This window comes from Oncorhynchus masou, chromosome 8 (assembly GCF_036934945.1).
Source record: "Oncorhynchus masou masou isolate Uvic2021 chromosome 8, UVic_Omas_1.1, whole genome shotgun sequence".
NCBI classification, from domain to species: Eukaryota; Metazoa; Chordata; class Actinopteri; order Salmoniformes; family Salmonidae; genus Oncorhynchus; species Oncorhynchus masou.
Genome location: NC_088219.1, coordinates 23,327,454 through 23,342,176, shown reverse-complemented (window position 1 = coordinate 23,342,176; position 14,723 = coordinate 23,327,454). Strand labels below are relative to the sequence as shown.

The following is a 14,723-nucleotide window of genomic DNA, read 5'->3' as shown; positions in this document are numbered from 1 at the left end:
GTGTGTGTGTGTGTGTGTGTGTGTGTGTGTGTGTGTGTGTGTGTGTGTGTGTGTGTGTGTGTGTGTGTGTGTGTGTGTGTGTGTGTGTGTGTGTGTGTGTGTGTGTGTGTGTGTGTGTGTGTGTGTGTGTGTGTGTGTGTGTGTGTGTGTGTGTGTGTGTGTGTGTGTGTGTGTGTGTGCGTGTGTGTTTTTGGCACCAAGGCAGTTAGATGAGGCTCTCAGCTGTGATTTTGCATACAATTTCAGATAGCCAACAAAAGAGGAAGCTCAACATTGAATCATAGCTTCCTGGCTGTCCCGAATCACTGTGTTTACTGCAAAGCATATTACAGAGAACACACAAATAGTCACTGCAATGAGCAGCTCTTGCAGCCATGTGACCATGTTGAGAGCCCTACAGTACTGTAATCAGAGCTGTGTCGTGTCCGCTCGGTTAAAGGAAACCTGTAAAACAATAAGCTAGCCTATCTTCCTAATAATAGTAGGTGATCCACAGAGGAGCTGAGAGCAGGCTCTCACAGCTCTCACGTAATTATCCATCTATGGAGTCAAACACTTTTTTTCTCTCTAAGAGATTGCGCTCCATCCGGAACTTTTCTGTTCTGTGTAAAAGCAGGGCAACCTACCTAGCGCTAGCTGTTACGTATTTACATAGCGCTGCCCTGCCTCTGACAAGGTAATGAGTCTTCAGAGAGCCCAGGGGAGGCCGGGCTGACCCGGGCAGCAGCAGATGTAATCATCTTCACCGGGAGGACTCCACAGGTTGTCCTGCTTCAGTAATTACCTTTAAATGGAATGTCTCGCTCCCGCTCTGATCAACTCATCCATTGTCAGGCAGATACAGCTCCGGAGGAGAGGACAGCGGTAGGGCTTGGCGACGCTGCAGCTGGCCTATCTCTGATGTAGAAATAAGCATTCCACTGGGCACAGACGTCAGTTCAACGGCTATCTAATGCAAATTCAACGTGGAATCAAAAGCAAAAATTCACCATGTCATTGGATTTAGGTTGAACGTTGGGTGAAAGAAATACGGAATTCCAAGTACAATTAGTTTTCCATGTTGATTCAACGTCATCACATAGATTTTTGTTGTTGAACTGAAATGGAAACAACTCGGATTCAACCTGTTTTTGCCCGGAGGAATGTGCCGGCTTGATGAGTGTGAATCCCAGGCTGTCACACAAAGGAATAGCACGTCATAACTTGGGACATGGGGAGATATGAGGGGAGGCTGTAATGGAGTTATCAGGGAAATGTGGAGATGGATATGGACTGAAAGGAAATAGTGGGTGTGTGTGTTTGCGTGTGATCCGACCTGTCAGGATTTGAACCTCTGGCCACGTATTGGTCTGGCCATGAAGATGACGGAGTGTGTGACTGTACAGTAAGACAGATGCCATGGACTCACTGATGGAGACAAGAACACTGATATGATAGAGATCCCTGTCATGCTACATGAAACTGAACATTTGCATTGTCCCGAATCCCTTACAAATACCTGCTCTTTTTATCGATACTGTGCCGAGTTCAGTCAGAGAATCGCTCTATCAGACGTCCCTGCATTTGGCCGCTCTCCAAACTCCTAAATCAATTTCACTGAGTAGGAAGCTCTCCAGAACAGATCAACCTCTGTGGCAGCCAGGCACTCTGGATGGAGAGTGTAGAGTAGTGCTGCCTGGCCTGGCCCAGCTCTATCTACTCTGAGCAGCATCTGCTCTTTTGTTCCCCAGCTAGCGCTGCTGCTGGTGGGGCTGACTAGCTGTCTGGCTCACAGAGAGACGCCGTATCACCTCGGAGCGAAAGAGAACAATTAGGCCATATCAGTAGATCACAGTGTTGGCAGCAAGGCCACAGTTGGCGATAGCGCTGGTAATCTGCAGCTTATCTGGCACTTAGACGTGGCCAACCGCGTCTCTGTCGCCCTCTCTAGCCACTTCAGTCAACCAGGCCGCTCATTCGCTCATAGCCAGAGAAAAACGCTCTTTCTTCCGACTGATGGCACAGCCAAGGGGAGAGGAGTGAGAGGGACGGAGTTAAATCCTTAATGAAGCCAGTTGTGTCAGCGGATAAAAGAAGAGAATGAGGTTATAGCAACATTCCGTATCAAATGATGGTCGTTAGCGGCCCACCTACTGAGATGGTATGGGTGGCCGATTTGGGTTCCTTGCAGCCATTTTTCCAGCATCGACGTCCCCCCCCCGTTTTTCTCTCTTTCACTGTACATGTGGTTTGCAGACGGGACAGGGGCCTTTTCAGAAAGTGAAAGCGGGTTGAGGAGAATAATACCTTTATTTAGGCTTCCCGGAGTCTCCGGCGACAGTTGCGGTTCTGCTGTCGGCTCGCATCTCCTCTCGTCATGACTGCCGCTGAAAGCAATAGCCGTCACCCTGAGCCCCCACCTACCCCACACCCTGTCCTTCCTTGCCAGCTCCCCCTTGCCATAGAGTAAACACATCAGGCTGGAATATTTACTCTGACTGCTTAAACTGTGTGGACCAGATTATACAATGTTTATACAAACCCAGAGAGAGTCTCCCTGATTAATGAGCAAACACTCGCGCACACACTCACACACACACACAAAAAATTGTCCTGCTTTGAGAAAGTCATCATAATAAACAGTGCAGCAGTTAAATTATTGATAGCGAGTGTGAGGAGTATCATAATAAAAGACTCATGAATATTGTTAACACGTACACAGAAGTCACTTTTCTCTCGACGAGCATCCTGGATAAAGTGCCAAGGTAGTTACTTGTCATTTCTCGGCGGATTCAGACATCGTAGGTAAAGCACTCCAAATGAGCATTCGAATTTCTTCATTCCCTTTCATTTTTGTTTTTGGGCCCTGGAACAGCGGCGTGGGCCGTCTTAAAAAAAATATATATATATATCCCATTTAGCAGACGCTTTTGTCCAAAGCGACTTACAAGTCGGCTGGGGCCACTACTTTTACATATGGGTGGTCCCAGCGGGAATCGAACCCACGATGCTTGGCGTTGCAAGCGCCATGCTCTACCGACTGGATTGGGTTCTGTTTTCTCTCCCTCATATCTGTGAATACACAAGAACCTCCCTGAGAAATGCTAATGACGGCAGTTTCATCCTCACTGCTGCGGCTGCCCTGCGCGGTGCTCACTCTGGGTGGCTTCAAACCGCCATTCCTCCTACCTCCAAACATCTTTGTGAGTAATAGATTTTGCGTGGAGCCTCAAAAGAGGGAAGTGGCTGGACAAGTCTGCGTTGATAAGAAAGCCCAAACTCAAGTGCTGGTTTATTAGCCTAGCCGCTGTAATGAAGCGGACAACGTGCGAATGATTCACCAAGAGGATGGAGGCTCCCGTTGGTCTTGATGCTGAGTACAAGGCTGTGAAAATCTGAAATGATCTCTTTTTTTCCTGGACTGTTTACCAGCGATGGCATCATTTGTGGAGTGAGCCGCTGTCATAAGAGCAGCATGGAAAAGCCATTGTGCATAGAGTCTGAGCCGGGACCCTGCCAAGGTGGCATATGGCTCTGAAGCTCCTCTCGCTGTCAGCGTTATGCCTCCTGGAAATCTGTCTGTATGACATTGTTAAGGATCTGAAGAGGCCTATGGAGGGATGTGGGTATATAGGGGCTGTGAACTTAACCATGGGTTGGCATTTGCTGTGTGTATCCCAATGTTAGAGTGAAGGGACTGGAGAGAGCGGGGTGTGGTGCACATTGACATTGGGTCATCCTGACTCTGCGGGAAGAATGAGTGCATCATGGAAACTGGACGTCGGTGATTTCCGTGGATTTTGAAGAGTCTCTGTTCTGTTGTCACTTTATCCCCCTCCCTCCCCCACATCCTCCAACCAAATCTCCCCGGTGGCGCTGGGTAGTTGAATTATGGAGGATGGCAGTTGGAGAGGGAGATGAGAGAAGCGCTAGGAACAGACTCTATGTTCCTGAGGTTTTAGGTCTTCTCCGTTTGGGTCCGGTTGCAGGTTGTTCTTATTCATAATGCAGGACCACTGGTGGTGGCAGCAGCACTTTAACACAGAGCTGATGGGCTGGTGGTGCTTTAGGGATCCATCAGAAATCCCACCACTGCCACTAACACGCCTCTGAGAGAGAGCACATGGCCTAGAGAGTTATGACTCATGAGTCACTGACTCACTGGTTCTATGTGTTGCTGAACTAGACCCGTATAGGCCCTATGTCTGAACACTAGTACACTAACAGGATCCAAACAATTGACTGTCTCTTCACAGAACTCTCAGAACACAGACCAGGCTTTGTAAGAATGGGCTTGGTTTTATTATACTCTCTGCCTCAGAGGAATGCGAAGTGGCTTTGTTCTCCGTGCATGGTGATACTGTAACTGTTCCAGAGAGATAAACTAAATGTGAACCTTCTGTGGCTCAGTTGTACACTATCAACCCCCAGAACAGAGAGAGACAGGCAGAGACAGGTAGAGAGAGAGAGAGGGAGAGAGAGAGGGAGAGAGAGAGGCGAGGAAGAAAGACAGAGGAAGAAAGACAGAGGAAGAAAGACAGAGGAAGAAAGACAGAAGAAGAAAGACAGAGGAAGAACGACAGAGGAAGAAAGACAGAGAGAGAAGCGAGGAAGAAAGACAGAGGAAGAAAGACAGAGGAAGAACGACAGAGGAAGAAAGACAGAGGAAGAACGACAGAGGAAGAACGACAGAGGAAGAACGACAGAGGAAGAACGACAGAGGAAGAAAGACAGAGGAAGGACAGAGGAAGAAGACAGAGGAAGAAACGACAGAGGAAGAACGACAGAGGAAGAACGACAGAGGAAGAACGACAGAGGAAGAACGACAGAGGAAGAACGACAGAGGAAGAACGACAGAGGAAGAACGACAGAGGAAGAAAGACAGAGGAAGAACGACAGAGGAAGAACGACAGAGGAAGAACGACAGAGGAAGAACGACAGAGGAAGAACGACAGAGGAAGAACGACAGAGGAAGAACGACAGAGGAAGAAAGACAGAGAAAGAGGGAATTGCTCTGAAGCTCAGTTAGTAGAGCATGGTGCTTGCAATGCCAGGATAGTGACTTTGATTCTTGGTCCACCCAGACTTAAAATGTATGAATACTCGACTGTAAGTACTTTGGATAAAAGGAGGGAGAGAAGCAGGACAATTAATAAATGAAACCAATTTATTTTCAAGTGCAGACATTCGTCATGTAGTCAGGTCTCTGGCAGGGTCCCACTGCTGTGTGAGGTCCAGGACCTGGGCTCCTCCCCTCGCTCCTTTCACATCTCTGGGGGTGTGCTCCCCTGACCCTCCCACCCACTCCCATTTATCTCTGGGACACCCTTCACCTAACTCCCCTCCCCAGCCTCCTCCCAGTCCGACTCCTGTATACAGCAGTCAGGCCTCATGTCACAGAGTAGAATACTGAATGCCCCAAACACCTCCCCTCTCATCTCAGCTCTTATCACATCCTATAAACAACATAACACAGCTCAGCTGAATGAGAGGACCTGGCTGAAAGCACACTGAGGGAGGGAGAAAAAGCACAAGGGAGAGTCCTGCCCGTGTGGAGGGTTTAGTGTTGCACTCTGCCGCCTCCTGCCTTTGAGATGGGCCCTAATTTCCTCATTTGTATCTGTCAGTTGTGCTTCTGTGTAACCGGCAGCGCTGCCCAATCGACAGCCTGGAACAGGCAGGCAGGCAGACAGGCAGGCAGGCAGTGCTGGAAGCCATTCGGAACGACAAAGCTCAGAAACACTTTCATTCCCCATCAAAACATGTGTCAACCTTTTGTGTTGTGTGTTGTGTTGGCACAGAGGGGAACTGGACGCCTGCCACCATTTCCCCCCTCTACTCCCTCCTTCCTCCTCCCTCCAGCTCTCTTTTAAACACTCTTATCTAATCTTGTGAGCATATTTGTTTTATGTGCGGTGCAGGTAGTACAAACGGTCGCTGGAACTTGCCCTGTTTCTTCAGATGACTTTCCAGCCCAACAGGTTGGGACAAAAATGAGTGTGTGAAAGACAAAACGAGTTGGAATGAAAGCATAGTGAGCTGCTAGTTGAGGGCTAGTAGAGCTGGGAGGAGCTCAGGCAGCTATAGCGGATACGGTAGTAAGAGACCCAGTAGAGGCAGGATAGAAGCACCAAGGTATTTATTGATTGTATTGTCTGCTGCCTTTGAAGAGAATTTAGAAAATGGTTAGCTTCGCAGTGTCACTCTGTGACCTTGGTGACAGAGACTGCAGTGGTGACAGAGACTGCAGTGGTGGCAGTACCGTCCCACCACCCCCACCACCCCCACCCTGTCTGTCCCCTCTTCTAACAGCTGTGCCCCTCTCTGGGGGGGATTAAAGCCAGAGCCCTTTTCATCCATCTGTAATCCCGCTCTGGCATCCCCACCCACTCACTCGCACAAGAACACACAAGCAAGCGCCACTTAGGCTTGGTGGGCAAGCACGCACACGGGAGCACATACACGGGAGCACACACACTGGAGCACACACACTGGAGCACACACACACATACAGTACACTGTACCCATTTATGATAAATTAGGTTAACTTAACTAAATGGAGTCATACACTTATGACTAAACACAGAATCAGCCTCAGGCAAGGCAAGGTCAGCACTCAGCAGACATACAGTCATGTTCTTATGTCTCCCTGCTCTGGCCTTTTCACTGAGCCCTGGTCCCCTGCTAACAGCCAGAGAGAGAGAGGCTTGAGTTGCCCCACATCCTGGCTCTCACTCCCCCTGTGGGTTAGGGCCTGCCTGCCTTAGCCTGGGCCTCCTCTCCTCTCTCTCTGTCAGCTAACCTGCACCCCCCACTGAGGCCTCACATTGACAGATTGGCAGCTCTAATACCACAGCCTGCTTTATCACCCTGAATTAAAACCCAGTTGGAGAATGGATGTGAGGAACTGCTGGCTCAGGCAGAGCTTCTTTAGCAATGGGCGGATATTATCTGAAGAAAAAAATGTCATCATGAGGATGGAAGCACTTGAACATCATCAGTCTGAGTATTAATTATAGAACTGATATAGAGTTGGCCATTTATTGAAGAGTGTTTGTTTGGGAGTGGATAGGGCTGCCCCTCCCTCCCCTCCTGTGTATGTGACTGTGAGGTAGTGGTGTGTTTGCAGGAAGTGCTCGTGAAGAGAGCAGGATGCAGGGGAAGTGTTTGACTGAGCTGAGCTGAGCTAGCAACCTGGCTGCTGTTAGGAAGCCTGCTGACCAGGAGAGAAGCTATAATGTTAGAAATTCAAACATTGCAGATTGCCAAATGTATTTTCGATGCAACAGCATACTAATCAGCTACCAATTGATTTAGTTGAATATACAACTGTCCTGTATAGGCTACCTGAACCTGCATGACATGAACTGTCCTCGTGCTCTTTCCCAGCTTGGATAGAAAGTTGTTGTGCTTAAAACCAGTCCGTTAATGCCAAATAATTCAGTCAGTCCACCCTCAAAACACTAGTTTACTGAGGATTGTTTCATTATATGCAGTGTACTATCTATAGCTGTGTATTTAATTGCTATTTCTAAACTTTAAAAAAAATTGTGCATTAAATAGCCTAACAATGACGAAAAAAGTAGTCAGCTTGAGGATAAATTCAAGCACCATTTATTGTTGAACTCCCCTGGTCTCCTGAAGTCCTCCTTTTTTGTGTTCAACCCAGACTTTATTGAGACATTGAGCATAATATGTTCATTGAACTGCACATAATTTAAACTTAGTCTTAAATGATGCATGCCAAGATATACTAGAGGTAAGGGATTGTTGATATTTGCAACCACACAACTCAGATCGCAAAACGCTTTTTTGTTCAAGCCCACAAGAACGGTTGTCCACTAGAGATGATAATCTATTTGCATCTGCCAGTATCCAGACAACCTATTCCAAGAGCTTCTTTCCGTAACGTGTTGAGGCAGACAATTAAGGAGAATGAGAGGCTCAATTATCTATATAAGGCCCCCCTTTTCTCAGCTCGCTGGTCACCATAGCAGCACCCACCTGTAGCACGTGCTCCAGCAGGTATACCCCTCTGGTCTCCCCCAAAACCAATTCTTCCTTTGGCCACCTCCTTCCAGTTCTCTGCTGCCAATGACTGGAACGAACTAGAAAAATCTCTGAAACTGGAAACACTTATCTCCCTCCCTAGCTTTAAGCACCAGCTGTCAGAGCAGCTCACAGATTGCTGCACCTGTACATAGTCCATCTATAATTTAGCCCAAATAACTACCTCTTTCCCTACTGTATTTATTTATTTTGCTCCTTTGCACCCCATTATTTTTATTTCTACTTTGCACATTCTTCCACTGCAATTCTCCCTTTCCAGTGTTTTACTTGCTATATTGTATTTACTTCACCACCGTGGCCTTTTGTTGCCTTTACCTCCCTTATCTCACCTCTCTTGCTCACATTGTATATAGACTTATTTGTCTACTGTATTATTGACTGTATGTTTGTTTTACTCCATGTGTAACTCTGTGTCGTTGTATGTGTCGAACTGCTTTGCTTTATCTTAGCCAGGTCGCAGTTGTAAATGAGAACTTGTTCTCAACTTGCCTACATGGTTAAATAAAGGTGAAAAATAAAAAATAAAAATGATAGATGTCGCGGAACTGCTGTATTTGAAGCACAACTCCCTTCTGTCCAGTTTCCCTGCTGTTGCTACGGCAATAACGCTGTTTCATCCCTCCCTGTAACTGTCGCTTCGGTGGAGAAATCGTTTTCTAAACTAAAACTCATAAAGAATTACCGAAGAAGCATTAGGCTCTCGGTCTGATATGTGCTTTTGAACACCTGAGTCAGCTCCAGTCATTGCACTGGCACCGTCGTAGCCTTGACCACAGCATTTGTTCACTGATATCCCCTTATACTTTCAATCACTTTCATTTTTCAAGGCCCGAGTCACTTTTTCAGTCACATTCCTGAAGCCCAAGAAACAAACACTTAGCTTCCTAGTACATATAGACATTTAAAAGGTTTCTGAATTACTTCTTGGAAGGTTACTGTCAAAATGATTTATTAAGTGTTTAAAAAAATAGATTTTGATGACATGTGCATGGGCCCCCAGAGCTCGTGCGCCAAATACAACAGGTGTAGACCTGACCGTGAAATGCTTATGCATGACCCCTTAACCATCCATGCAGAGTTATAAAAAAGTAAGTAAGAAAAATTGCTAAATAAACGAAAGGAAAAATAGTACCGGCGGTACCGGTACTGAGTCAATGTGCAGGGGAACGGGTTAGTTGAGGTACAGTAATTTAGGTAGTATGTACATATACAGTACCAGTCAAAAGTGTTAAACAAATGAAAATATATGTTATATTTGAGATTCTTCAAAGTAGCCACCCTTGCCTTGATGACAGCTTGCTCTTTGGGGGGCATCAATATGCATTTTGTGTGTGTGTGTGTGTGTGTGTGTGTGTGTGTGTGTGTGTGTGTGTGTGTGTGTGTGTGTGTGTGTGTGTGTGTGTGTGTGTGTGTGTGTGTGTGTGTGTGTGTGTGTGTGTGTGTGTGTGTGTGTGTGTGTGTGTGTGTGTGTGTGTGCGTGTGTGTGTGTATCCGTAAGCGTGTTGGAGTGTCAGTGTAGAATGTGTGAGTGTGTGGTTAGAGTCCATTGAGTGTACATTGAGCCTGTGCAAGAGAGTCAGTGGAAAAAGTAAGAATAAATAAGAATAAAATAAGGAAGTCCATGTAAATAGTCCTGGTAGCCATTTGACTAACTGTTCAGAAGTTTTATTTTAAGAAACAAAAGAGAAAGAGAGAAAGCAACAGAGAGACAGGTAGAAGGGAGAGAGAGAGACAAGGAGAAGGGAGAAGGGAGAGAGAGAGATAGAGAGAGAGACGGGGAGAAGGGAGTGAGAGAGAGAGACAGGCAGAAGGGAGAGAGAGAGACAGGGAGAAGGGAGAGAGAGACAGGGAGAATGAGAAGTTTCAGAGCTTAATAGACACTGAGAGCAGAGGAAGGCTGTTCCAAGTGAAGCACCACTGTCTGTCTCTAGTCCTCCAGCCCTGCAGAGCAGAGCTCAAGTTCAGCTGTCATGTTAAAAGGTCAGGATCAGGGTCGTGGCTAGGGCTGTTATGACTTGTGACCGAACACACCGGCAGTCAAAATCTACATGCCTCTTTAGTCATGGTAATTAGGCTTCTCCAAGCTCTGATGCTGCTGATGGTCATTAGTAGCCTACCAAGCTTACTAACTGTCTGGTATTCAGCACTCTATTGTCTGAACCACGGGGACATTTGCTATTTAAGTGCATAGATGACATGCATTTTTTTTCTCCTGCCCATGTTTCAAGACAGGTGTATGATAATGGTCCATTCTAAATCACATCACCTTTCACACATATATTAATTAGTATACGCAAACACAAGAATAGTGTGATGGGTGACAATATTAGCCTGTCACTCGTGAATGATATATTATCTCTTGTGAATGATGCCCAGCTTAAGGTAAGAAGCAGCGCGTGCCTTTCTTTGCGACTTTTTCAAATCATAGTCGCACACCTCATTTGGCCTAGACCATAGGCCTCTACGGTGCCTTCGGAAAGTATTCAGACCCCTTGACGTTTTTCCACATTTTGTTACGTTACAGCCTTATTCTAAAATGGATTAAATAAAACAAGTTCCTCAGCAATCTACACACAATACCCCATAATGACAAAGCAGAAAATGTTTTTTTGTTGTTGTTGTTTTTTTGCACATTTATTGAAAACATAAAACAGAAATAGCTTATTAACAGAAGTATTCAGACCCTTTTCTATGAGACTCGAATCCTGTTTCCATTGATCATCCATGAGATGTTTCTACAACTTGATTGGAGTCCACCTGTCGTAGATTCAATTGATTGGACATGATTTGGAAAGGCACAGACTTGTCTATACAGGGTTCCAAAAACCAAGCCATGAGGTCAATATAATTGTACGTAGAGCTCAGAGACAGGATTGTGTCGAGGCACAAATCTGGGGAAGGGTATCAAAACATTTCTGCAGCATTGAAGGTCCCCAAGAACACAGTGGCCTCCATCATTTTAAAATGGAAGAAGTTTGGAACCACCAAGACTCTTCCTAGAGCTGACTGCTCAGCCAAACAGCAATCAGGGAGTTGACCAAGAACCCGATGGTCACTCTGACAGAGCTCTAGAGTTCCTCTGGGGAGATGGGAGAACCTTCCAGAAAGGATAACCATCTCTGCCGCACTCCACCAATCAGACCTTTATGGTAGATGACAGTCCTCTTGAAGTTTGCCAAAAGGCACCTAAAGACTATCAGACCATGAGAAACAAGACCCAGTTTTTTTTTCAGTCCACAATGTTTATCTTTCATCACATATGAATACATCATGATAGATCATAAAGTAATGGCTTTTGCGGCAAGTTAATACCGCTAGACAGCTCTGGTAATGATTGAAATAACAGCTCCCCTTGAGAGTACGTTGGAGATGTTGATGCTGCTCCTGCTGCTGCTGATGACGATCATGATGCTCATATTGTGATAACGACGATAGTACTGCTAATGACGCTGGAAATTCTGACATATTTTCTTCTCCTTTCATGTGTAGATTCATCAGGTCAGGTGACCTCATCTCCACTGAGCTCTCCCACGTCCCACCGGGGCATGCACCCATCCCTGCTCAACCCGTCCTCCATGGGGCCCTCGGGCTCCTTGCACTCTCCCATCAGCACCCTGAGTTCTCCCATGAACGGCCTGGGCTCGCCCTTTTCTGTCATCAACTCCCCCATGGGTCCACACTCCATGTCCTCGCCCGGCATGGGCTACGGCCCCAGTGTCAGCCCCCAGGTAAGGCCTGTCACAGATTCACACACACACACTGATACCTGTATATCACACACACATGGACACACACACACACACCTGCCCAAGACACAGACAACTGTCATAGGCATTCAACTGTCTCTAGTACTGGACCCTGTGATAACGTGCTAGGCCCTTCCATGACCCTCTATTGTTCTAAGTTTGATACTTAAGCTATGTCTTTCACTCTCTTTCCCCCCCCCAGACCTAATCTTTCCACTCTCTCTCAACCCATCCTGTTCTCTTCCCCTTTTTCTCAACATACTTCTCTCTCCCCCTTGCTATCTGGTTTCTTCCCTTATTTCTCGCTCTGATTTGTACTTTCATTCTCTCTCTCTCTCTCTCTCTCTCTCTCTCTCTCTCTCTCTCCCTCTCTCTCTCTCTCTCTCTCAATTCACTTCAAATGGCTTTATTGGCAACATGACGAACTCATCAGTCTATTCTGGCAGCTTCATTAAATAGTACCCGCAAAACACCAGTCTCAACGTCAACAGTGAAGAGGCGACTCCGGGATGCTGGCCTTCTAGGCAGAGTTGCAAAGAAAAAGCCTAATCTCAGACTGACCAATAAAAAGAAAAGAGTAAGATGGGCAAAAGAACACAGACACTGGACAGAGGAACTCTGCCTAGAAGGCCAAGTCGCCTCTTCACTGTTGACGTTGAGACTGGTGTTTTGCATGTACTATTTAATGAAGCTGCCAGAATAGACTGACGAGTTTCTAGCGGTATACTCAACTAGTCTAAAGAATGACAGTTTTATTGCTTCTTTAATCAGTACAACAGCTTTCTGCTGTGCTAACAAAAAATGTGATTTTATTTCACAAACAAGGACATTTCAAAGTGACCCCAAACTTTTGAACAGTAGTGTATGTTTATATTACCAAAGTATAATTTTGTATTTTAATTATTTAACCTTTATTTAACGAGGCAAGTCAATTAAGAACAAATTCTTAATTACAATGGCAAAAGGCCTCCTGCGGGAACGGGGGCTGGGATAAAACAAAATGTTAAACAATATACAAATATAGGACAAAACACACATCACGACAAGAGAGACAACACAATGCTACATCAAGAGAGACCTAAGACAACAACATAGCAAGAGAGCAACACATAACAACACAGCATGGTAGCAACACACCATGACAACAACATGGTAGCAACACAACATGGCAGCAGCAGAACATGGTAGCAGCACAAAACACGGTACAAACATTATTGGGCACAGACAACAGCACAAAGGGCAAGAAGGCAGAGACAACAATACATCACGCAAAGCAGCCGCAACTGTCAGTAAGGGTGTCTATGAATGAGTATTTGAATGAAGAGATTGAGCGAAAACTGTCCAGTTTGAGTGTTTGTTGCAGCTCGTTCCAGTCGCTAGCTGCAGCGAACTGAAAAGACGAACGACCCAGGGATGTGTGTACTTTGGGGACCTTAAACAGAATGTGACTGGCAGAACGGGTGTTGTATGTGGGGGAAAATGGAATAGACAATAAACACAAGGGAAATGAACAAGGGAAACATTAGTAAACATTACACTCACAAACGTTTTATCTCTCTCTCTCTCTCCAGTTCCATGAATAAGCACCCCAGTTTCTTTGGTGGTGAAAAAAATACAATGCTGTCTTTCCATGGCCCAGTTTCCTTTCAAAGCCATATCAACATTTTTTCAAGTTTGCCTAAAATGCACTAACTCCCTTTTTGTATTTGCTAAAAATCTTGTTAAATAGAGAGTCAGCAATGTGCTGTTATTGGGGATGGTGTTCCCTGGTTTTGCGGGGATTTTCACTGTGTTCTGAACCAAAGCGCCCCATATGAAATGGACTTACTGTGGATTAAGGGCACGATTAAGAGAGGGCCCGATTCTGGATTCTTCTTCCATTGCTAGAAAGAATGCCTCACTCCCCCCAGCCCCCTTCCTCTCCTCCACTTTTCAGTTCCTGTGCTTTCATCTGCACTGTGGACTCGATCCTAGTGTGGCCTGTTCAATATACAGGGTGAATATAATGTTTGGTAGCAACAGTTACTGTTGATTTTGCTCAGATCCGTGTCAATTTTAAAGAATGTATGAGAGAAGGTTTGACTGATATTGTCTTTGATAGGATTGAGCTTCAACATGCACTTACCTTCTTCACTCACCTCCTTCACTCACCTCCTTCACTCAGAGATGAACCAGAGATGAACCAGAGTGTGGAAGCTGGTGAGGGTGGAGGGTGGAATCTGACTGGTAAAGATGGTGACTGCAGTTGGTTGGTGAGAGTTTGTCATGTTGAAGGTTGGTTCTGACTGGTGAGGGTGGTAGCTGGCTGACGAGGGTGGTGGCTACAGTTGGTGAGAGAGGGTGGTGGCTGGTGGGTGGTGGCTACAGGTGGTGAGAGGCTGGTTGGAGGGTTAAAGATGGTAGCATGGCCCTGCGGTCACGAGGCACAGCTTTTCTGAAGGAAGGTGATTTGAGTCAGACGGCAGATGCCACTTAGTCTCAACACTCGGCTTGTTTTCAGGAGCAGTCAGGCAGAAGGAGATCGCCACTCTCTGGGCCCTCTGACTTTAACCTCCCAGGATCTGGAACACCCCCCCCCCCACCTGCTACCTCCCACACATACAGTACACTGGACAGACACACATATTCATACACTGGACAGACACACATATTCATACAGTACACTGGACAGACACACATATTCATACAGTACACTGGACAGACACACATATTCATACAGTACACTGGACAGACACACATATTCATACAGTACACTGGACAGACACACATATTCATACAGTACACTGGACAGACACACATATTCATACAATACACTGGACAGACACACATATTCATACAGTACACTGGACAGACACACATATTCATACAGTACTGGACAGACACACATATTCATACTGTACATACAGTACACTGGACAGACACACATAT

General features: G+C 46.0%; 1 protein-coding gene across 5 annotated transcripts in view; it reads left to right on the top strand.

Moving 5' to 3' along the window:
- LOC135544404 (retinoic acid receptor RXR-alpha-A-like) overlaps nt 1-14,723 on the top strand; it is a 156,863-nt gene that overhangs the window by 71,146 nt on the left and 70,994 nt on the right. For all 5 annotated transcript variants that reach the window (XM_064971981.1, XM_064971983.1, XM_064971982.1 and 2 more), the window contains one exon: nt 11,539-11,777. In XM_064971981.1, the coding sequence (XP_064828053.1) occupies nt 11,539-11,777 (239 nt within the window). The remainder of the gene's footprint in view (nt 1-11,538; nt 11,778-14,723) is intronic.